A 24,227-nucleotide genomic window follows, 5' to 3' on the forward strand; every position below is an offset into this window, starting at 1 on the left:
ATGCTTCCTCACACACAGGAGACCCCAGGACCCCTGTTGTGTATAGTGTAATATATTTCCACTGATGGCAAGACTACTGGGAGAGCACAGCTGTTGGGAGGTTTATCAGGTTGCTCTTGCATTGCTATAAATACCTGAGACTGGGTAATTTATAAAGAAAAGAGGTTTAATTGGCTCATGGTTCTGCAGGCTCTACAGGAAGCATGACGCTGGCATCTGCCCGACTTCTCAGGAGGCCTCAGGAAACTTACAATCATGGCAGATGGTGAAGGAGGAGCACAAACATCACATGGCCAGAGTAGGAGCAAGAGAGAGAGAGCGAGGGGTGAGGTGCCACACACTTTTAAACAACCAGATCTCAGGAGAACTCACTCCTGATCTCGAGGATAGTACCAAGGGGGGTGGTGCTAAACCATTCATGAGAAACCCACCCCCCATGATCCAGTCATCTCCCACCACGCCCCACCTCCAACACTGGGAATTACAATTTGACATGAGATTTTTTGGGGACACAGGTTCAAACCATACCGTTCTGCCGCTGGCCCCTCCCAAATCTCATGTCCTTCTCACATTTCAAAATACAATCATCCCTTTCCAATAATCCCCAAAGTCTTAATTCATTCCAGCATTAACTTAAAAGTCCAAAGTCCAAAATCTCATCTGAGAAAAAGCAAGTCCCTTCCACCTATGAGCCTGTAAAATAAAAAACAAGTTAGTTACTCCCGAGATACAATGGGGGTATAGGCATTGGGTAAATACTCCCATGCCAAAAGGAAAAATGAGCCAAATGAAAGGGGCTTCAGGCCCCATGCAAGTCCAAAACCCAGCAGGGCAGTCGTTAAATATTAATACTCCAAAATAATCTCCTTTGACTCCATGTCCCAAATCCAGGGCACACTGGTGCTAGGGATGGGCTCCCAATGCCTTGGGCTCTGCCCCTGTGGTTTTGCAGGGTTCAGCCCCCATGACTGCTCTCATGGGCTGGTGTTGAGTGCCTGTGGCTTTTCCAGGTGCAGGGTGCCAGCTGGCAGTGGATATACCATTGTGGAGTCTGGAAGACAGTGGCCCTCTTCTCACAGCTCTACTAGGCAGTGCCCCAGTGGGGACTCTGTGTGGGGGCTCCAGCCCCACATTTCCCCTCCACCCCACCCTAGTAGAGGTTCTCCATAAGTGTTCTGCCTCTGTAGCAGGCTTCTGCCTGGAGCCCAGTCTTCTCCATACATCCTCTGAAATCTAGGCAGAGGCTCCTAAGCCTCAACTCTTGCACTCTGCAGAGCTTCAGGCTTAACACCACATGGAAGCCACCAAGGCTTAGGTTTGCACTCTCTGGAGCAGTGGCCCAAGCTATACCTGGGCCCGTTTGAGCCATGCCTGGAGCTGGAGCAGGAGCAGCTGGAATACAGGGAGCAGCACAGAGCAGGGGGGGCCTGGACATGGCCCACAAAACCATTCAGTCCTCCTAGGCCTCTGGGCCTGTGATGGGAGGAGCTGCTGCAAAGGTCTCTGAAATGCCTTTGAGGCCTCCCACCAGGCCCCACCTCCAATACTAGGGATTACCACTGAACATGAGATATGGTGGAGACACAGATCCAAACCATATCAGGAGGTTAAATGTGTCACCTCTACCTGGAATACAGGAACATTACCACACAGGAGGGCTAGGAACACCATGGTGAACCAATCCAACAGGCCAGGCCGTGGCACTCGTGTCTCCTCACCCAGATGGTATTTTAGAACTTTACTCAGAGATGTCTCCTTTCCCTGTGCTAGGTGGTGGTGGTGGAGGTGGTGTTTTTGCTGTTGTTGTTGTTCTTATTATTATTATTATTATTATTCCTCCTACTCTTCGTCTTCTCCTCCTCCTTCTTCTTCCTCCTCCTCTTCTTCTTTCTTCTCCTTTTTCTTCCTCTTCTTCTCCTTCCTTCCTCCTCCTCCTTCTTCTTTTCTTCTTTCTTCTTCTTCAAGATAAGGTTTCCCTATATTGCCCAGGCTGGTCTCAAACTCCTGGGCTCAAGTGATCATCTTGCCTCAGCCTTGCAAAGTGCTGGGATTACACAAGTGAACCACCATGCCCACAAAGTGCTGGGATTACACAAGTGAACCACCATGCCCGGCCTTCAATTCTTTTTTTTTTTTGAGACAGGGTCTTACTCTGGTGCCCAGGCTGGAATGCAGTGGCACAATCGCGGCTCACTGCAGCCTCAGTGTTACAGGCGTAAGCATCACACCTGGCTCAATTCTTTATAGAAGGAATCTGATAGAAATTTCAGAACCCTTAGAGACAGCAGCCAAATGGTAATTACTATTTTATTTTATTTTATTTTATTTTATTTTATTTTGGATAGAGTCTTGCTCTGTCACCCAGGCTGAAGTACAGTGGCACGATCTTGGCTGGCTGCAATATCTGCCTCCTGGGTTCAAGCAATTCTCCTGTCTCAGCCTCCCAAGTAGCTGGGATTACAGGCGTGCACCACCACACCTGGATAATTTTTGTATTTTTAGTAGAGACTGGGTTTCACCATGTTGGCCAGGCTGGTCTCGAACCCCTGAACTCAAGATATCTGCCCACCTCAGCCTCCCAAAGTGCTGGAATTACAGGCATGAGCCACCGTGCCCAGCCCAAATGGTAATTCTACTGACTCCTTTATTCTCTCCCTAGACAATATTAAACAACATTCAGGTATTGACCTACATTCTTTTCCGTCTTCTGAAAAGGTGTCTTTCTTATAAACATTGGAGCAGCCTAGGACCCCCAGGATGGTCTCACCACCCCAGGAATACACCATACTTTCCCTTTGAAGCCTTTAAACATGCTCCCTGAAATGTCCACCTCAACTGGAGTCCTGATTCCCTCCTTCTGCTTCACCTGCCATCCAGGCCAGATTTCCTTGTCCTCTGGGAAGCCTCCTTCCCTGGCTCCTCCAGGCCAGGGGCCCATTTTAATGCTCACAAAGCCTGCTGCACTTAACCTCATCATAAACACATGTCTCTTGGAATCTAAACTCCCTGTTAATTCCCAGCACCTAGCTTGGATGTTGGCACTTAGTACACTTTAATGAATAAATGGATATAAATGAAGTGCTCAAGATGAGTAGGGAGTTACAAGGAGCCTTGGGATTTACAAGGTTTTACCAGAAGTTTCTTTCCTTGGTCTCTGCTCTGTTCTCTTCAATAACCAAACTTCTTCAGAATGAGAAAGGATAATGTAGTTCTACATCATTTCTATCTCTTCCTAAAAGCTTAAAATTCCACTCAACAATATTCCATCCCATTCATCTTGTTCATTCTGGTAAGAGCAATTGCCATACCTGAAGGCAGGGAAACTACTGAAGACAACTGGGGCGGCCGGGCGTCGTGGCTCACGCCTGTAATCCCAGCACTTTGGGAGGCAGAGGTGAGTGGATCACCTGAGGTCAGGAGTTCGAGACCAGCCTGGCCAAAATGGTGAAACCCCATCTCTACTAAAAATACAAAAATTAGCTGGGCATGGTAGCGCATGCCTGTAATCCCAGCTACTCAGGAGGCTGAGGCAGGAGAATCACTTCATCCTGGGAGGCAGAGCTTGCAGTGAGCCAAGATCACGCCATTGCACTCGATTGAGCCTGGGCGACAGAGCGAGACTCTGTCTCAAAAAAAAAAAAAAAAAAAAAAAGGACAACTGGGGCTATGTCTAAAGGACTCATGCCATATCTGACAAAAGATTTGTATCTGGAATGCGTGAAAAACTCTAAAAACTCAACAGTAAAAAAACAAACACTCCAGTTAGAAAATGAACAACAGGGACGGGCATGGTGGCTCACACCTGTAATCTCAGCACTTTGGGGGAACGAGGCGGGTGGATCACTTGAGGCCAGTAGTTCGAGACCAGCCTCACCAATATGGCGAACTCCATCTCTACCAAAAATACAAATATTAGCCAGGTGTGGTGGTGTGCACTTGTAGTCCCAGCTACTCAGGAGGCTGAGGCAGAAGAATCGCTTGAACATGGGAGATGGAGGTTTTGGTGAGCTGAGATCACGTCACCGCACTCCAGCCTGGGAAACAGAGCTGCCCACCTGTCGGATGTGTTGGCTCACGCCTGTAATCCCAGCACTTTGGGAGGCCAAGGCGGACAGATCACTTGAGGTCAGGAGTTCAAGACCAGCCTGGCCAACATGGTGAAACCCCATGTCTACTAAAAATACAAAAAATTAACCAGGCCTGGTGGCACATGCTTGTAATCCCAGCTACTTGGGGGGCTGAGGCAGGAGAATTACTTGAACCTGGGAGGCGGAGGTTGCAGTGAGCCGAGATCACACCACTGCAGTCACTCCAGCCTGGGCAACAAGAGCGAAACTCCATCTCAAAAAAAAAAAAAAAAAAGAAAAAGTCTGAACAAGCCTCTAGGTCTCTCATCAGTTTATAGGAGATACAAGGAACAGAGGAACAAGTTTAAGAATACTATAGGCCAGGCATGGTGACTAATTCCTGTAATCCCAGCACTTTGGGAGGCCAAGCTGGGTGGATCACTTAAACTCAGGAGTTCGAGACCAGCCTGGCCAACATGGCAAAACCCCCTCTCTACAAAAAAATACAAAAATTATCTGGGCATGGTGGCACGTGCCTGTGGTCCCAGCTACTCCAGAGGCTGAGGCTGGGACCATAGGCACACATCATCTCAAATAGTTACTCATTTTTTTGTTTTTTTTTGACAAGAGCGGCTAAAAACTATGAAAAAATTCAAACATATAAGAGGAGAAGGAAGAATGTAATAAACACCCACATACACATACCCATCACCCTGCTTGAATTGCTTGAATCCAGGAGGTGGAGATTGCAGTAAGCTGTGATCATGCCACTGCACTCCAGCCTGGGTGACAGAGCCAGACCCTGTCTCAAACAAACAAACACCACCATAAAGATACAATAATAAAAATCCAGAATGTGGGAAATCTTATAGAGCAAATGACCTGTCTCCTCAACAGACCCACTGAGAGAGACAGACTATGGATTAGAAAGAATTAGGAAACACATTAACCGAACCAAATACAACGCAGTGTGTGACCTTTGTTGATCCTGATTTGAACCTATCAAGAGAAAAATACAGTTTTTGAGAAAACTAGAGAAATTTGAACACTGACTAGATGTGTAATGATATTGAGAAATAATTTTTAATTTTTAGGTGTGATCATGGCATTGGGCATTATTAAAAGAGAGTCTTTATTTTTTAGTCACATTACATTATTTACTGTAAATACTTAAGTATTTAAAGATGATACAACATAATGAATATACAATATAATGAATGTCTGCATTATAGTAATTTAGAGTGGGGAGGCATGGATAAAACAAGATGATCAGCCGGGCGGGGTGGTTCACACCTGTAATCCCAGCACTTTGGGAGGCTGAAGTGGGCGGATCACCTGAGGTCAGGAGTTCAAGACCAGCCTGGTCAACATGTGAAACCCCATCTCTACTAAAAATACAAAAATTAGCTGGGTGTCATGGCAGACGCCTGTAATCTCAGCTACTCAGGAGGCTGAAGCGGGAGAATCTCTTGACCATGGGAGGCCAACGTTACAGTGAGCCGAGATCACGCCACTTCACTCCAGCCTGGGCAACAGAGCAAGACTCTGTCAAAAAAAAAAAAAAAGATCAGGGCCAGGTGCGGTGGGTTACGCCTGTAATCCTAGCAGTTTGGGAGGCCAAGGTGGGCAGATCGCCTGAGGTCAGGAGTTCAAGACCGGTCTGGCCAACATGGTGAAACCCCGTCTCTACTAAAAATACAAAAATTAGCCAGGTATGGTGGTTTGTGCCTGTAATCCCAGCTACCCAGGAGGCTGAAGCAGGAGAATCACTGGAACCTGGGAGGCAGAGGTTGCAGGCCGAGGTCACACCACTGCACTCCAGCCTGGGCAAGAGCCAAACTCCGTCTCAAAAAAAGGGGGGGGAGGGGCTGGGTGCTGTGGCTCACACCTGTAATCCCAGAACTTTGAGAGGCCAAGGTGAGCAGATCACAAGGTCAGGAGTTCGAGACCAGCCTGACCAACATGGTGAAACACTGTCTGCACTAAAAATACAAAAAATTAGCCGGGTGTGGTGGCGCATGCTTGTAATCCCAGCTACCAGGGAGTCTGAGACAGGAGAATCCCTTGAACCCAGGAGGCAGATGTTGCAGTGAGCGGAGATCATGTCATTGCACTCCAGCCTGGGTGACAGAGCAAGACTCTGTCTCAAAAAGAAAAAAAATAGATGATCAGATGTGGACAATCATTCAAGCAGGATGATGGGTATGTGTATGTGAGTGTTTATTACATTCTTCCTTCTCCTCTTATATATTTAAATTTTTTCATAGTTTTTAGCTGTTCTTCCCCCCCCAAAAAAATTGAGTAAATATGTGAGATGATGTATATATTAATTTGCTTCACTAGAGTAGCATTATATATATATCTTAAATATACACAATAAAATTAATTTTGTAAAGAAAGAAATCTTTTTCATAATAAAAGCTTAAAATCCTATTCACTTTTATCCTGATCTTGGCGTCCTCTCACTATGTCTAACCCTATATCACTGAAACAGGCTCCAAAAACAAGAGGCCCTCCTGTCACAGATAACCCAGGCACCAGCAACATGCAGAGGGTACCCACCCAGATATCTCTCTCTGCTGCACTCACAAAGATTCTACCCCGCACCCCAGAACCAAGCTAGATGAGCAAGAATAGCAAAGCTCAGGAGTGTGCTGTGGGAAAAGTCTACCATATCACCTAGGATCTCCTGCCAGCACCATGGCTTATGAGGCCATGTAGAAGGTTCTAGAAAGTTTGTTGGGCTCAGGGACACCCTCAGAAAAGCTGTAGTGCCAGTCCACCAAGACAAAGGATATAAGAGAGCATTGGGAGATGTCTATCCCATCATTGGTCCTTCAAGCATTATCTCGCACACTGCACTCCAGTAAGTCTCTAAAAGACAGCATCAGGCAATTGCACTCATCTCAGGGATTAGTGAGGTCCTCCTTCTCACATTCCTGCATCCAGTCCTCCCACTTTCATCTTCCAAGTGTTTGGCCAGCTGGCTCCATGCTCTGGATATCTGCTCTGTGCCTCCTCTGGTGTGCTCTTAGGAGTCCCTTCCCTGACTTCCTGATTTTGATGTGTGGCAGACTCTCTACTCTCAATACTATCTGACCTAGAGGAATGTGTGCAACACATTGTTCATGGAAAAAAGTAATCGTAGAGTTATGTGAATAACTCTGTAACTATAGTATAATCCCCAGTTTTAAAAACAAATTCAACCATGATAGCAACAAAAACTTCTATTTAAGGCCAAGCGCAGTGACTCATGCCTGTAATCCCAGCACTTTGGGAGGCTGAGGAGGGCAGATCACTTGAGGCCTGGAGTTTGAGACCAACCTGGCCAACATGGTGAAACTCCATCTCTACTAAAAATACAAAAATTAGCTGGGCATGCTGGCACGCACTTGTAGTTACAGCTACTCAGGAGGCTGAGGCAGGAGAATCGTTTGAACCTGGGAGGCAGAGGTTGCAGCGAGCCGAGATTGCATCACTGCACTCCAGCCTGAGCAACAGAGCGAGACTCTATCTCAAAAAGCAAAACAAAGCAAAATCTCTATTTAAGTGGCCCTGTGTTTGCAATGACATGGAAGTGAATACGGGAGGATACTCATCAGAACACGTTACCTCAGAGGGGTGAGGATTTTTTACGAAACTTGTCGAGCTCTTTCTAAAACTAGCCTGGAAATGCGAATGGATAGTGTTCCAGTTACCTAGTGCTGTGTAACAAACTACCCCAAAACTTAGTGGCTTAAAGCAATGACACCATTACTTTTGCCCACAGATCTGTAGTTTGGACAGGGCTCAGCAGGAACAGCTTGTCTCGGCTTGGTGTCAGTGGAGGCAGCTTAAAGGCTAGAGGCTAGAATCATCTGATCGCTCACTTACTCACATGTCTGGAGACTCGTGCTGCTGTCACTTGGGCCTTCAACTAAGGCTGGGGCCAGAACATCTACACATGACCTTTCCATATGGCTGCTTGGCTCCCTCACAACATGGTAGCTGGGTTTCAAAAGCAAGTGTTCCGAGAGAGCAGCAAAGGTGAAGGTGTGTCATCTACTCCAGCCGACACTTGGCAGTCACACAGCATCACTTCCACCACATTCCAATTACTGAGCCTGTCACAAAGGCCTTCCCAGGTTCAAGGAAACAGGGGACTAGGCTCCATTTCTTTCATTTATTTATCTATGTATCTATCTGTTTATTTATTTATTTATTTTTGAGACAGAGTCTCACTCTGTCACCCAGGCTGGTGTGCAATCGCATGATCTCAGCTCACTGCGAGCTCCACCTCCTGGGTTCAAGCGATTCTTCCGCCTCAGCCTCCTATATAGCTGGGATTACAGGCACCTGCCACCACATCCAGCTAATTTTTTGTATTTTAGTAGAGACAGTTTCACCAGGTTGGCCAGGCTGGTCTCGAACTCCTGACCTCAGGTGGTACACCTGCCTCAGCCTCCCAAAGTGCTGGGATTACAGGCGTGAGCCACCGCACCCAGCCTAATTTTTGTATTTTTAGTAGAGAGAGGGTGTCATCATGCTGGCCAGGCTGGTCTTGAACTCCTGACATCAAGTGATCTGCCCACCTTGGCCTCCCAAAGTGCTAGGATTACAGGCGTGAGCCACCACGCCCGGCCTACTCCACCTCTTGACAGGGAAGTTGTAAGGTTCTGAAACAGTGTGTGGAACCAGAAACTTTGTGGCCACATTTGGAAAATACAATCTTCCATATATAGGAATAATTTTTTTAGTTAATAAAACCAATAACAGAAGACTCTCAGCATTAGATTTCAAAATATACTATGTTTTGAAATATAGTATTTCAAAACATACTATATTTTGAAATATAGTATTTCAAAACATTAACTAAAACAGTGTGTTATGGGTGGAGAAATAGACAAAAAGAATCAACCAAAGAGAATAAGCTGGACATGGTGACATGCGCCTATAATCTCAGCTACTCAGGCCACCAAGGTGGGAGGATCACGTGAGCCAAGGAGTTTGAGGCTGCAGTGAGCTAGGATCCTGCCACTGCACTCCAGCCTGGGTGACAGAGTGAGACTCTGTCTTAAAAAAAAAAAATTAAAATTAAATCTTTTTTAAAAAGAGAGGCGGCCGGGCGCGGTGGCTCACGCTTGTAATCCCAGCACTTTGGGAGGCCGAGGCGGGCGGATCACGAGGTCAGGAGATCGAGACCACGGTGAAACCTCGTCTCTACTAAAAATACAAAAAAATTAGCCGGGCGTGGTGGCAGGCGCCTGTAGTCCCAGCTACTCGGAGAGGCTGAGGCAGGAGAATGGCGTGAACCTGGGAGACGGAGCTTGCAGTGAGCCGAGATTGCGCCACTGCACTCCAGCCTGGGTGACAGAGTGAGACTCCGTCTCAAAAAAAAATAAATAAAATAAAATAAATAAATAAATAAATAAAAAGAGAGGCTAAGGTCCAGAAATACACCTAACTATACAAGGAAACTTAGTATACAATAAAAGCATATGATAAAACTGTAAAGGGAAACAGTTAAAAGAAAAAGAAAATGATAGTATATATTGAAATGGCTGGCCATTCATTGGAAAACAAGCATATTAAATTAGATGCTATGTAAGGTGTTACTAACTGCCAAACAACCATTCCCAAACTCTTTTCCCTTGCTCACCATAGGTAACTTCTATCCTTAATTTTATGGTCATGATTCTATTGCTTTTTATTAATTATTTTTACCACCTATGTATTTACCCATAAACAATATATTGTTCAGTTTTGCCTGACATTAAATATTTATAAATTGCATTGCACTGTATGTTTTCTTCTGTGTTTTGTTTTTTTCACTTTCTGAAGTTCATCCAGTGGTTGTGTGTAGCTGTAGCTCATTAATTTCCACTGCTCTGTGAGATTCCATCCAGTGAATATATCACAACTTATCATTCTAGGGTTGACGGATATTGGGTCATTTCCAGTTTTTGCTAATGCAAGCAGTGAGACTATAAATTTTACTGCCTGTGTTTTTAGGGCATATGTCTAAGAGCAGGATTACTGAGATATTAAATGTAAATTGAAATACTCACGTATTCAACTTCACCAAGTAATATCAAACTATTTTCCAAAACAGTTTTACCAAATTACACTCCCGCAACAGTGAATGAAAGCGCTTGTTGATTCATAACATGTCAACCCTCAATATTGCCAGACTTTAAAACTTTTGCTGTGGCTCACACCTGTAATCTCAACACTTTGGGAGGCCAAAGTGGGCAGATCGCTGGAGCTCAGGAGTTCAAGACCAGCCTGGGCAACAAGGTGATACTCTGTCTACACAAAAAATACAAAAAAATTAGCTGGGTGTGGTGGCGTGCCTGTGATCCCAGCTACTCGGGAGGCTGAGGTGGCAGGATTGCTTGAGCCCAGGAGGTCAAGGCTGCAGTGAGCCATGATCATGCCACTGCACTCCAGCCTGGGTGACAGAGCAAGACCCTGTCTCAAAAAAAAAAAAAAAAAAAGCCAATTTAGTGGGTGTGAAATGGTATCTTTTAAAATTTGCATTTTCCTGATTATTATGTAGGCAATAACTTTTCATATGTTTATGAGCCATTTCTGCTTTTTTTGTGAAATTCCCATCCATTTTTCTAGTTTGTTATCTTTTCTTTTCTTTTTTTTTTTTTTTTTTTTTTTTTTGAGGCAGAGTCTCATTCTGTTGCCCAGGCTGGAGTGCAGTGGTGCAATCTCGGCTCACTGCAACTTCTGCCTCCCAGGTTCAAGCGATTCTCTCACCTAAGCCTCCCAAGTAGCTGGGACTACAGGTGTGCACCACCATGAGCAGCTAATGCTAATTTTTGTATTTTAAGTGGAGATAAAGGGTTTCACCATGTTGGCCAAGCTGGTCTCGAACTCCTGGCTTCAAGTGATCTGCCCATCTCAGTCACCCAAAGTGCTAGGATTACAGGCGTGAGCCTCCATGCCCAGCCAGTTATCTTTTTTTGTAGGAAGTCTTCAAAAATTCCAGATAATAATCCTTTGTCAGTTATATGTCTTGAAAATATATTCTCCCAATTTGCAGCTTGTCTTTATATTTTTTTTATTATTGTATTGTATTTATTTATTTATTTTTACCTACTTTTTTGAGACAGGGTCTCACTCTGTTGCCCAGGTTGGAGTGCAGTGGCGCCATCTAGGTTTACTGCAACCTCCACCTCCCAGGTTCAAGTGTTTCTTCCACCTCAGCCTCCCAAGTAGCTGGGATTACAGGCACACGCCACCACAGCCCAGCTAATTTTTGTATTTTTAGTGAAGATGGGGTTTCACCATATTGACCAGGCTGGTCTTGAACTCTTGACTTCAAGTGATCCACCCACCTCACCCTCCCAAATTGCTGGGATTACAGGCGTGAGCCACTGTGCCCAGCTGTTTATTTATTTCTTTGTTTTTTTATTTTTGAGACAGATCCTCACTGACACCCAGGCTGGAGTGCAGTGGTAAAAAAAAAAAAAAAAAAAAAAAAAAGTCCAGGTGCGGTGGCTCACGCCTGTAATCCCAACACTTTGGGAGGCCAAGATGGGTGGATCACTTAAGGTCAGGATTTCGAGACCAGCCTGGCCAACATGGTGAAATCCCATCTCTACCAAAAATATAAAAAATTAGCCATGTGTGGTGACATGTGCCTGTAATCCCAGCTACTCAGGAGGCTGAGGCAGGAGTATTGCTTGAACTCGGGAAGTGGAGGTTGCAATGAGCCAAGCTTGTGCTGCTGCACTCCAGCCTGGGCGAGAAAGCAAGACTCCTTCTTAAAAAATAAAAAAAATTCACTCCCAATCTTAGCAGGCAATGTATAATAGTGCCCAAGAGCAAATTCTGAATCAAATGAGAGAGGAGAAAGAAGAAACCAGTGAGGCAGGCAGTTAGGGTGGGTCCTTGGTAAAACTCCTTCAAACAAAGAACAGCCTGAAAATTAAACTGCAGGTCCCAGATAAGAGACAGCCCGCATTCTTGAATGGAAATACCTACTCTAGGAACCCAGATGAACAAATACCACTCCCTTTTTGGACATATTTCTCTCTCTTTGGCACACCTTAGTCTCTTAGTTTTCACCTATTTTACATATGCTTACCTTTCTGTGATTGGCCACAGGGGGAGTCTTCATTTACATAGGGTGAGTCATCACTTCAGTCCCTGATTGGTTCCAGGCCAAGGTCCTGGCCCAAGCTTTCACTTCAGCCCCTGATTGGTTCCAGGCCAAGTTGTTGAGCCAAGCCTTCACTTCTGCCTCCAATTGGTTCTTTACACTATCATACCTCTTTCTGAGTGGTGCTTTCTCCAAGATAGCCTGCAGGCCCGGTCAGCACACTCCTCCCTTTCCCAGTCCATAAGCCACCCTCCTCACCCTCCCACTCAGCCTCATAGCTGGCAATCCTCTTTCGGGCCCCCTCTTTGCTGAGAGCTTTTCTGTTGCTTAATAAATCTGACTCTGGCTGGTCAGGAGTTCGAGACCAGCCTGGCCAACATGGTGAAACCCCGTCTGTACTAAAAATACAAAAACTTAGCCAGGCTCGGTGGCTCACACCTGCAATCCCAGCACTTTGGGAGGCCAAGACGGGCAGATCATGAGATCAAGAGATCGAGACCATCCTGGACAACATGGTGAAACACTATCTCTACTAAAAATACAAAAATTAGCTGGGCATGGTGGCAGGCGCCTGTAATCTCAGCTACCTGGGAGGCTGAGGCAGGAGAATCGCTTGTACCCAGGAGGTGGAGGTTGCAGTGAGCCAAGATTGTGCCACTGCACTGCAGCTTGGCAACAGAGTGAAACTCCATCCCCCCCGCCAAAAAAAAAATGCAAAAAATTGGCTGGGTGTGGTAGCAGGCACCTGTAGTTCTAGCTACTTGGGAGGCTGAGGCAAGAGAATTGCTTGAACCTGGGAGGTGGAGGTTGCAGTGAGCCAAGATTGTGCCACTGCACTCCAGTTCAGGTGACAGAGTGAGACTCCCCCATCTCAAAAAAATAATAAAATAAATAAATAAATAAATAAATCTGACTCTGCCTTACTCACTCTCCAGTGTCTGCACACCTTATTCTTCTTGGTTGTGGGACAAGAATGCAGAGTTCACCAGCGGTTGCAGTGAAAATGCTGGAACACTCCCTCCCACTTGCCAAACAGCAAGAGTGAAAAAGCTGCAACAGGCCAGCCATGGTGGCTCACGCCTATAATCCCAGCACTTTTGGAGGCCAAGGTGGGTGGATCATTTGAGGTCAGGAGCTCAAGACCAGCTTGGCCAAAATGGTGAGACCCCATTTCTACTAAAAATATAAAAATTAGCTGGGTGTGGTGGCACACGCCTGTAATCCCAGCTACTCAGGAGGCTGAGGTAGGAAAATCACTTGAACCTGGGAGGCAGACGTTGCAGTGAGCCAGGATCATGCCACTGCACTCCAGCCTGGATGACAGAGTGAGACTCTGTCTAAAAAGGAAAAAAAAAAGCTGCAACACAAAGAGCCTAGGTGCAGATCCTGGCTCCATAGCTTACTAAATTAGGTTGTAATCTTGGGCAAATTATTAACCTTTCACTGCCTGTCTCCTACCTGTAAAATGGGGATAATCATAGTATCTATCTGAGGCTGCACGCAGTGGCTCATGCCTGTAATCCCAGCACTTTGGGAGGCCGAGGCGGGTGGATCACGAGTTCAGGAGATAGAGACCATCCTGGCTAACATGGTGAAACCCCGTCTCTACTAAAAATACAAAAAAAATTAGCCCCTTGTGGTGGCAGGCGCCTGTAGTCCCAGCTACTTGTGAGGCTGAGGCAGGAGAATTGCTTGAACCTGGGAGGCAGAGCTTGCACTGAGCCGAGATTGTGCCACTGCTCTCCAGCCTGGGTGACAGAGCAAGAATCTGTCTCAGAAAAAAAAAAAAAAAAAAAGAACAGGCCCCAACACATATTAGGCTCTGTATAAATACTTGCTATTATATGATGCTTATCCGGACAATTTTTATTGTTACTGCCCAAGGCAAGGACCATACCTTATTCAGCTTTTTATCCCTAGCTCTTAACACAATGCCTGGCATAAATTAATAGTTCCCTCTTTCCTATCTCTAGCCTTTTCTTTTACTCAATTCTACTTTCTATAGTGCTGTCAAAATCATCTCTTTTACTATGTACTATGTACTATGATACTTTCTCCCCCCTCACTAAAGCTTCCAATTTTTCCCTGTTATCTGCAAATTTTTAAGCTAGATAATTTACCCAAAACTCTGTTTGCAACCAAAGTGCTTTAGGTTCTCCTTCATACCAAACAGTGGTGTTAGGGCTATCTTTCCATCAGCCTATATCCATATTTGGCTTGCTATTTATTTATTTATTTATTTAGAGATGGAGTTTTGCTCTTGTTGCCCAGGCTGGAGTGCAATGGCACGATCTCGGCTCACTCAACCTCCGCCTCCCAGGTTCAGGCAATTCTCCTGCCTCAGCCTGCCGAGTAGCTGGGATTACAGGCATGCACCATCACGACTGGCTAATTTTGTTTTTTTTGTTTTTTGTTTTTAGTAGAGACGGGGTTTCTCCATGTTGGTCAGGCTGGTCTCGAACTGACCTCAGGTGATCTGCCCACCTCAGCCTCCCAAAGTGCTGGGATTATAGGCGTGAGCCACCGCACCCAGCCGGCTTTTTTGTTTGTTTGTTTGTTTTGAGACAGGGTCTCACTCTGTCACCCAGGCTGCACGACAGAGTGGTGCAATCATAGCTCACTGCAGCCTCGAACTCATGGGTAATAGTGATCCTCCTGCTTCAGCCTCCCAAGTAGCTGGAACCACAGGCATGCACCACCACACCTGGCTGTGTGTGTGTGTGTGTGTGTGTGTGTGTGTGTGTGTGTGTAGAGAGAGAGACAGGGTCTCACTTTGTTGTCCAGGCTGGTCTCAAACTCCTGGACCCAAGCAATCTTCTTGCCTTCTTGCCTTTGCCTCCCAAAGTATTGAGATTATAGGCATGAGCCATCACGCCCAGCCCGTTATACCCATATTTGTTTATGAGTATCTGCAAACATGTATGCATGCAGTCTAAGGCAGTGCTCAGAACAATCAGCTTTGAGGCATACTGCCTGCCTTTGGATCCTGATTCTAGCACTTACTACATATGTGACTAAGGACAAGCCCCTTCACCTCTCCACATTGGTTTCCTCATCTGTAAAATGGAGACAGTAATAGTACCTACTTCAGAGAGTTGCCGTGAGCATTACACGAGGTGTTTAGCATTTGGTATTGTGTCTGATACATAATAAACACCAAATAAATTTTTGTTTGTTTTTGTTTGAGACGGAGTTTCACTCTTGTTGCCAGGCTGTAGTGTAATGGCACAATCCTCCGCATCCCCAGTTCAAGTGATTCTCCTGCCTCAGCTTCCCGAGTAGCTGGGATTACAGGCATGCGCCACCACGCCCGGCTAATCTTGTATTTTTAGTAGAGATGGGGTTTCTTCATGTTGGTCAGGCTGGTCTCGAACTCCCAACCTCAGGTGATCCGCCCACCTCGGCCTCCCAAAATGCTGGGATTACAGGCATGAGCCACCGCGCCTGGCCTAATAAACACCAAATAAATTTTAGCTGTTACTAGAAAACCTGGCCAGGCGCAGTGGCTCACACCTGTAATCCCAGCACTTTGGGAGGCCAAGGCAGGTGGATCACATGAAGTCAGGAGTTTGAGACCAGCCTGACCAACATGGTGAAACTCTGTCTCTACTAAAAACACAAAAATTATCTGGGCATGGTGATGCACATCTGTAAACCCAGCTACTCAGGAGGCTGAGGCAGGAGAATCGCTTGAACCCAGGAGGTAGAGGTTGCAGTGAGCCAAGATCGTGCCATTGCACTCCAGCCTGGGCAACAGAGCGAGACTCCGTCTCAAAGAAAAAAAGAAAGAAAAAAGAAAACCTTCTTGCCAGTATATCCTTATTCCCCCAACTCCACAATCTCCTGGGTTCCCCCAGCACTCATAGAAGCTGGTAATAGGGAAAGGTAGGCTGTAAAGGGCAATGGTGATGAGCTCAGGCAGCATTGCTGTCTTCTTTACAAAAGCACATTAATGATGAGCCTGGAGAACGTATTAGATGTCAGGATGGCAAATAGAGTTTTGGTTGTAACATGTCCGCTGTGCAAAACAAAATACATCCATGTAAGAGGCTTTCAACTTGGAGTCCATGACCTCTCTGAAATTAGATGCAAAACTTGGTCTCTGTGTGCATTTTTTATGGTAGAGGGTCCATTGCTTTCGTCTGATTCATAACCTTAAAACGTCTTAAGTAAGAGGGTTAAGAACCCATGACCTATTCAGTACAATGTTCCCTGAGTGTAAAAAGTTCCTGTGGCATCCAGCACCCCCGTGGGAGTCCATCAAAATTCCAGGGTTCACCGACTGCAGAACTATAGGGATGCAAATGCATTTGCAACTCCTTGGAAGGAAAGTACACACAGGAAACCAAGAAACACTAAGAGGGAAAAAGCATTTTAGTTTGATGGGTACAACTGCTGAGGTTTTGAGGCCTCCATCAAGAAGGAAAGAGAGCCCAGATTGCAGGTCTGTTGCGAGTAAGTGTGTTTGCAAGTTGTATTAGGCATGTGGTGATGGTGATGGGGGGGTTATAGGAGCTTACAGTGAACTTCCATCACTCCTACCCATCATTTTCTAGTTATTTTATCATCCATTGATTCTTCTCTTCCGGCAGCTCTGAGGACCGTAGACTAAACTGAAACACAAAAGGGGAGGGCAAAAGAAAAGACAGTTCCTAAGGGAGCCGAGCGCCCGTTCTTTCATCCTGCGGTCCCTTTAAGAGAAGAACCTCTTGGGACCTGCAGTCCTAACCGACCCCAGTTTTAACCGAAACCCAACCCGGACTTCCCCCTCTTGACTCAAATAAGACCAACTTTGGATTTTCCCTCCCCTATTGACCAATCAGATTCTGTTACCAGGCAGACTTCAGCGGCCGCCGGTACCAGCCCGGCGCCTTCTGTCTCCGGGTGGCAGCAGTTACCAATGACAGAGCAGGCCGCCCGTGTATCTAGGCAGATCGCGGCTGTTACAACCATTCAGAAAAAGGAAAATAAAGCAACGCACGAGCCGGCTGGGCCAGGACCTTGGGGCTGGGCTGGAGTGAAGGTGGCTACGAGGTAGTTTCTCTTTCTCCCTTACCTTTATTGTTCCTTGTGTTGGAAGGCGACTGTTCAGAGGTAGGGAGGGGGCAAGATGAGTTGGGAGGAGAGCAGAAAAAGATTGTAGCTGTATTTTCAACAGCTTCTTCACCCATGTGCACGTGCCCGGAATCTGGGACCCCATTCCCCTGCCGGGTTTCTGACGCCCAGCCCATGAGTTCCGCTACCCCGCCCCACCCCCGCTCCACTTTGCAGAAACCGGGGATTGAATGGAGGGGGAAGGGAAGGAGGTGGGGGCGCGCCTCAGGATGGGCTGTTGTGGGAGATGACGTAGGGGCCGGCGACGTGGGGAGGGGGAGCAGCGGGGGAAGTCGTGGCGAGATTAAGTAATGAGAACTTGGGCCCAGTTTTTTTTCCAAGCCTAGAAGGGCAGAATATGTTCGTATCCTTTCTGACCTCCCAGGCATATGCAATGGTGAGGAGTATTTTTGAGAATTGGAGAACTTTGTTTTGTGGCTGTTATTGTTGTTTTTGAGGGGGAGGAGGGCAGTATGGGGTCAGAGGCAGAAATGAAAATTTCTTGCTAACATGGATTCCCAATCCCCCTATCTCTTCTTTTACAGTTTTCCAGATTTAGAAGACTTCAGAAAGGTGGGGCAGATAGAATGGAGATGGCAAAGATCTCTTTGGGTATATATGGGCCTGGCGAAGTAATGGAATAATTTCTGATTTTCGGAGAAGGCAAGTGGTGAGAAAAAGACCACTGGGGAAATTCGGAGGCTTTGTTTCTGTTTCTCTGCCTTCCTGGGTAAAGAGATGAGGAGTGCCCTGGGGCCTTCTGGGGAAGGGAAGGCCAGTGTGAGTTACATCTTTATGCCTGTCCTTCTCAATTCTAGCCCTCATGCCGGGATGGCAGAAGATGAGCCTGATGCTAAGAGCCCCAAGACTGGGGGAAGGGCCCCCCCAGGTGGTGCTGAGGCTGGGGAACCTACCACCCTTCTTCAGAGGCTCCGAGGTACCATTTCGTAAGTACTCATCACATCTCCAAATCCTGTCCAAGACCTGAGTATAGATCCCTGCAGCACTTCACTTTGGCTGTAGATGAACTGCCTCTCAGCAAGGGCATGGGAGCAGAGGGAGATTTTTGGCCATGGTAGCAATTCTTGAGCACCTGCTGGGCATTTCAGTCCTTTTCCCTCCCTAGCAGTCAGATAAAGAGACGGGGAAAATCTTGTGTGTGACCTCCAGCTTTCTCCTGTTCCCCACAGCAAGGCCGTGCAGAACAAAGTAGAGGGGATCCTGGTAAGTGTGTTGGGGAAGAGGGCAACAGAGGGATGGAAACGCTGAGGGAGGAGGATGTGAGGATGATGGGCATCAACAAAACGTTGACGTGGGAGAGGTAGGGTCATCTGCCTTATCAGAAGATAGTTGGCTTTGCAAACTTGCTGCCAGTTTGACTTTGTGCCTCTCACTTGATCTCTGTGAGCACTTGCGTAGAAGCCCAGCAGAGATGAAGTCAGAGCTGATCCCCTCTACTCCCCTCCTCGCCATGGTAGCCTATAGGGCTCCTCAGAGCACCTAGTGTCAACTAATTTCTTTTTTTTTTTTTTTTTTTGAGACAGAGTCTCGCTCTGTCGCCCAGGCTGGAGTGCAGTGGCGCAATCTCGGCTCACTGCAAGCTCCGCCTCCAGGGTTCACGCCACTCTCCTGCCTCAGCCTCCCGAGTAGCTGGGACTACAGGCGCCCGCCACCACACCCGGCTAATTTTTTTTTGTATTTTTAGTAGAAACGGGGTTTCACCGTGTTAGCCAGGATGGTCTCGATCTCCTGACCTCGTGATCAGCCTGCCTCGGCCTCCCAAAGTGCTGGGATTATAGGCGTGAGCCACTGCGCCCGGCCTTGTCAAATAATTTCTAAGGTCCTTTTTCAGTCTGACACCCTGTAAGTCAGCTAGACTTTGGGGTGGGGATCAGAGGGTCCTACATTGGGTCCTTCTTGGCCTTATTATTTCTCCTGCCTCTGTTCTCTCCTACCTCAGCAAGATGTACAGAAATTTTCTGACAATGACAAGCTGTATCTCTACCTTCAGCTCCCCTCAGGACCCAGCACTGCAGACAAAAGGTAGGTTTGATGGTAGTTTTAGATGGCAGAGGTTCTGATTCTTAGAGAAAGGTTCACTGGGAAGGGGTTAGATGAATAGGAAGACTCGTAACTGCTGTCCTTGATGAAGAGGAAAGGTCCTCGCCCTGACTTGGTTTACTGGGGAAAGGTAGATTCTGGGTGAACTAAATTTGGTCCAGCACTACTAAAGTGGTAGTTTGGGAAGAACCAGGACAACTGTTAGGGTCTTAGTAATGCTTGTTCCTTTTGTTTCTGTAGCTCAGAGCCAAGTACACTGAGCAATGAGGAGTACATGTATGCCTATAGGTGGATCCGCAACCACCTGGAAGAGCACACTGACACCTGTCTGCCAAAGCAAAGTGTTTATGATGCCTATCGGTGGGTGGAGGGGTGGGTGGTGGGGTGAGTGGATTGGTGGGCATAGGACCCCCCCACCCATGAAGAGCTTCCTGCCTTGATAAAGCCTGCCTTCTTAAAGGGTTCCTCACACTTGATCCCTAGGGACTCTTCAAGCCTACCCATGGCCTCCTTCTCTGAGTATCTTCCCACTCTGCTCCCCTCTCACTCAGGAAGTACTGTGAGAGTCTTGCCTGTTGCCGCCCACTCAGCACAGCCAACTTTGGCAAGATCATCAGAGAGATCTTCCCTGACATCAAAGCTCGAAGGCTTGGTGGCCGGGGCCAGTCCAAGTATCCTTGACTATAGAGGTTGGGGGTGGAGGACCTGGGAGGAAGACTTAGGATGTGGAGAGCCAGGAGTGGAACAGCTTAACTTGCTTGAGGGGCTTGGAGATCGCCATGTGTTGGCTGCTCTTTAACTTGCATCAGATATTGCTACAGTGGCATAAGGAGGAAGACCTTGGTGTCTATGCCACCCCTGCCTGGACTTGACCTAAAGGGTTCTGAGAGTGTAAGTACCAAATCACCTTCCAATTCCACTCTTCTCTCCCAGGTAAAAGTCAGAGGTCTTTGGGGCATGTTTTGAGGGCTAACAGCCTCAGTCATTATGTACATAGCTTCTAGGTATGATGTTCCCTTCTGCCAACCCTGTAGCTGAGGCAGAGGATGAAGAGAACTTGTGGGCTTCTGCAATGGGATAGGTAGAGGCTACTCCCATCCCCAGTCTGGTCTCAGCTTTGGTCAACAGTCTTTGGTCTCTGACAAGAGAGGGGGCAAGGGTTCTTTAATTTGGAGTGTGATTGGGCATGTCCTTCCCCACTTCAGCCAGAAATGGGCCCAGAAGTAACCCCAGCACCTCGAGATGAACTGGTGGAGGCAGCATGTGCCCTGACCTGTGACTGGGCAGAGCGGATCCTGAAACGGTCCTTCAGTTCCATCGTTGAGGTCGCCCGCTTCCTGCTACAGCAGCATCTCATCTCTGCCCGATCTGCACATGCCCATGTGCTTAAGGCCATGGGGCTTGCTGGTGGGTTGACCCTCTCTTATGTCTCAGCAACCCTGAGCCACTTTCAGCTTCAGTGGCCCTCCCACACACTAGAATAGAGACACCTTGGATTTGCCCTCTCTTCCTGGAGACCCTTCTAAGACATGCTTTAGCACCCCATTTCCTGTCTCTACCAGTCAGTCAATCAGAATTGCCTCACTCCCGTATTCCTCAGTTTCCTCCTCACCTTTACTCTATTACCTTTTTGGCACCTCTGCAGAAGAGGACGAACATGCACCTCGGGAACGGTCATCTAAACCAAAGAATGGTGTGGAGAACCCAGAGGGTGGAGCCCACAAGAAGCCAGAGAGACCAGCCCAGGTAAGGAAGTCAGTGGCCCTGACTTTGCTGTCCTGGGCTGGGGGCTTAGTATATCCTTCTCCAATTGGGTCCCTTGCTTTTCCACCTCCTGTGCCTTTGGCGTCTATGTTTCCCCCAGTATTCAGTCTTCACACCTTACTGTGTTCCTCTCTTTACTTTTTAGCCTCCTAAGGATCTGGAAGCCCGAACTGGGACCGGTCCTCTCGCACGTGGAGAGCGGAAGAAGAGTGTAGTTGAGAGCTCGGCCCCAGGAGCCAATAACCTGCAGGTTAATGCCCTAGTGGCTCGGCTGCCTCTGCTCCTTCCCCGGGCCCCTCGCTCGCTTATTCCGCCAATCCCAGTCTCTCCACCTATTCTGGCCCCCAGGCTTTCTTCAGGTGCCCTGAAAGTGGCTACACTGCCTCTGTCTAGTAGGGCCGGGGCACCCCCAGCAGCTGTGCCCATCATTAACATGATCTTACCAACTGTTCCTGCTTTGCCTGGACCTGGACCTGGGCCTGGGCGAGCTCCACCTGGGGGACTCACTCAGCCCTGGGGCACAGAAAACAGAGAGGTAGGCATAGGTGGTGACCAAGGACCACATGACAAGGGTGTCAAGAGGACAGCTGAAGTACCTGTGAGTGAGGCCAGTGGGCAGGATCCACCAGCTAAAGCAGCAAAGCAGGATATAGAGGATACAGCAAGTGATGCCAAAAGGAAACGGGGGCGCCCTCGAAAAAAGTCAGGTGGAAGTGGGGAAAGGAATTCTACCCCTCACAAGTCAGCAGCTGCCATGGACTCTGCCCAGTACTCAAGGTTACCATGGGAGACATGGGGCTCAGGAGGGGAAGGCAACTCAGCTGGAGGGGCAGAGAGGCCAGGGCCAATGGGAGAGGCTGAAAAGGGGGCAGTGCTTGCCCAGGGTCAGGGAGATGGTACTGTTTCCAAAGGAGGAAGGGGCCCCAGTTCCCGGCATACCAAAGAAGCAGAAGATAAAATTCCATTGGTCCCCTCAAAAGTCAGTGTCATCAAGGGCAGCAGAAGCCAAAAGGAGGCTTTTCCTTTGGCAAAGGGAGAGGTAGGCACTGCACCACAGGGTAATAAAGACTTAAAGGAGCATGTGCTTCAAACTTCCTTACCCCAGGAACATAAAGACCCCAAAGCAACACCCCCATGATATAGGTCTGTGGGGAAGAGTGTTTATATCCCTACGTTAACTTTGCCTAGTAGAGGCCCTTCTTTGCACTTGCTTCTTATTTGGCTATTCTTTTCCTAAGGAAGTCCATTCTCCTCTGTACAGACAGCTGAGTCACCCAGTCTACTTAGTACCTGGTTGCTGCCTCTGACCTTTTCAGCTTGATACCCTTGGCTTTAGTGTAACCAATAAATCTGTAGTGACCTTACCTGTATTCCCTGTGCTATCCTGTGGGAAGGTAGGAATGGGCTAAGTATGATGAATGTATAGATTAGGAATCTTTTGGTTTTAAATCACAGAAAACCTAATTCAAACTGGCTTAAAATAAAAAGGATTTATTGGTTCATGTAACTGGAAAGTCCATAGGTAGTGCTGGCTCCAGGTGAAGCCTGACTCAGTAGTTCAGTATGTCTCTAAATACTGGACTGACTTTTTTCTCACTGTTGCATCTTCTGTAGGACCATTTAAGTCTGGGCCACTTAATGGCTGCCAGCATTCCTAGGATTACACGTTTCCCCACTTATGTCCAATCAGAAAAAGAAGGCATCTTTGTACCAGAAATCTCAGCAAAAGCCCTAATATTCACACTGATTAGGCCTGGGTCACATGTCCACCCCTGACCAATCACTGTGGCCAGGAGGATGGTACATGCTAATTTGTTTATTCTACATCATGGACAACACCTTTGGGGAAAAGGGTGGGGGTCAGCCTCCCCAAAATCACATGGATTCCCCAAGTGGAAACTAGGAGCAGGGAGTTGCTTGGGTGGCCGCTGACACCAGGCTACTATTATTTTAGCTTGCTAAGTTGAGATCAGCTAGACCTGCTTTCTTTTCTCCTCGGTCTTGCATTTCCCTCAATACAAGCTGTAGCCTCTTTCCTCTTGTTTCTAGTCTCAGAAGGAAGGAGAGTGAAGCCATTCTCCTCTAGGGACTCTCCAGTCTCATTTAGATGATAGTCCCTTTTTTTCTACCTCCATATATTAGAGATGGAGCTCCTTCCTTTTCATGTTTCTTAATTTTTGTCTTCTCATTCCTGCTCCCCTATCTCTCACCCTATTGCCAGTTCCACCAACTAGCCATTTCATTAAATCTATTCTGTATCCACCAGGTGGCAGCGTCTTGTCATACGTGTCAGGACTTAGGACTGCGGGGTTTAGGTTAGATGTCACGGAAAAAGCTAGCTCTGTGGTCAGGCGGCACCAATGAGAAAGGAATGCAGACCCTCCAGATGTATCCTTGGAAAAAGCAGTAAACCAACTAATATTTATTGAAGACCTACTTTGTCCTCTACATAGGGTAGCTTCTGTCAGGGAATCTTGGTTCTTCCCAAGAAACACTGATTTTCTTTCAGGGAGACTTCATGTGTTCATTTATTTTCACCACAGCAGATTTTAAGAAATTATAATATGTAATATTTGATATCTGTAAAGAGTATATCTAACGTGAATAAATTATGAAGCATACTAATGAGTACCTGTGACCCATAACACAATTTATACATTAAAACATTTGAAATACCATTGTGTTTGTGTTCCTCCCTAGCCTGTCCCCCGCCTCTTCTTAGCGGTAACCACTGTCTTAATTTTCGTGTCTATTATCTGCTATAGATATTTTTTTAACCATGTATGTATATATAATTTTAAAAATGTGTTTAATTCTGCTTGTTTTTTAGCTTTACAGAAAATGTTATACTTTTTTTTTTTTTTTTTTTTGAGACACAGTCTCACTCTATTGTGAAGGCTGTAGTGCAGTGGTGTGATCTCGGCTCACTGCAACCTCCACTTCCTGGGCTCAAGCAATCCTCCCACCTCACCCTCCCTAGTAGCTGGGACTACAGGTGCCTGCCGTCATGCCTGAAGTTTTGTATTTTTAGTAGAGACAGGGTTTCACCATGTTGCCCAAGCTGGTCTTGAACTCCTGGGCTCAAGCCATCTGCCCGCCTTGGGCTCCCAAAGCTTTGGGATTACAGGCATGAGCCACTGTGCCCA

General features: G+C 47.0%; 1 protein-coding gene and 1 long non-coding RNA gene across 12 annotated transcripts; one reads left to right on the forward strand and one right to left on the reverse strand.

Moving 5' to 3' along the window:
* Nucleotides 1-16,516: 16,516 nt before the first annotated feature.
* LOC116469446 (uncharacterized) lies at nucleotides 16,517-17,438 on the reverse strand. Its single transcript, XR_004248266.2, has 2 exons — nucleotides 17,219-17,438; nucleotides 16,517-16,775 (listed from the first exon to the last, which is right to left on the reverse strand). It is a non-coding gene; the product is annotated as an uncharacterized LOC116469446 (long non-coding RNA).
* Nucleotides 17,046-23,759, forward strand: RFX5 (regulatory factor X5). Of its 11 annotated transcripts, none has more exons than XM_058439286.1 (11): nucleotides 17,046-17,196; nucleotides 17,802-17,986; nucleotides 18,075-18,203; nucleotides 18,447-18,480; nucleotides 19,217-19,299; nucleotides 19,558-19,677; nucleotides 19,869-19,988; nucleotides 20,127-20,208; nucleotides 20,523-20,724; nucleotides 20,963-21,063; nucleotides 21,227-23,759. In XM_058439286.1, the coding sequence occupies exons 3-11, from the start codon at nucleotides 18,088-18,090 to the stop codon at nucleotides 22,217-22,219; spliced, it is 1,851 nt and encodes a 616-aa protein (XP_058295269.1). In that variant the 5' UTR covers nucleotides 17,046-17,196; nucleotides 17,802-17,986; nucleotides 18,075-18,087; the 3' UTR covers nucleotides 22,220-23,759. The 11 variants fall into 11 exon arrangements, with proteins under 11 accessions (XP_058295269.1, XP_032010548.1, XP_032010546.1 ...); XM_032154657.2 differs by having other exon boundaries at nucleotides 17,047-17,256; nucleotides 17,802-17,926; XM_032154655.2 differs by having other exon boundaries at nucleotides 17,047-17,196; nucleotides 17,802-17,926.
* Nucleotides 23,760-24,227: the final 468 nt, after the last annotated feature.

The sequence above is a fragment of the Hylobates moloch genome, unplaced genomic scaffold, assembly GCF_009828535.3.
Source record: "Hylobates moloch isolate HMO894 unplaced genomic scaffold, HMol_V3 SCAFFOLD_5, whole genome shotgun sequence".
NCBI classification, from domain to species: domain Eukaryota; kingdom Metazoa; phylum Chordata; class Mammalia; order Primates; family Hylobatidae; genus Hylobates; species Hylobates moloch.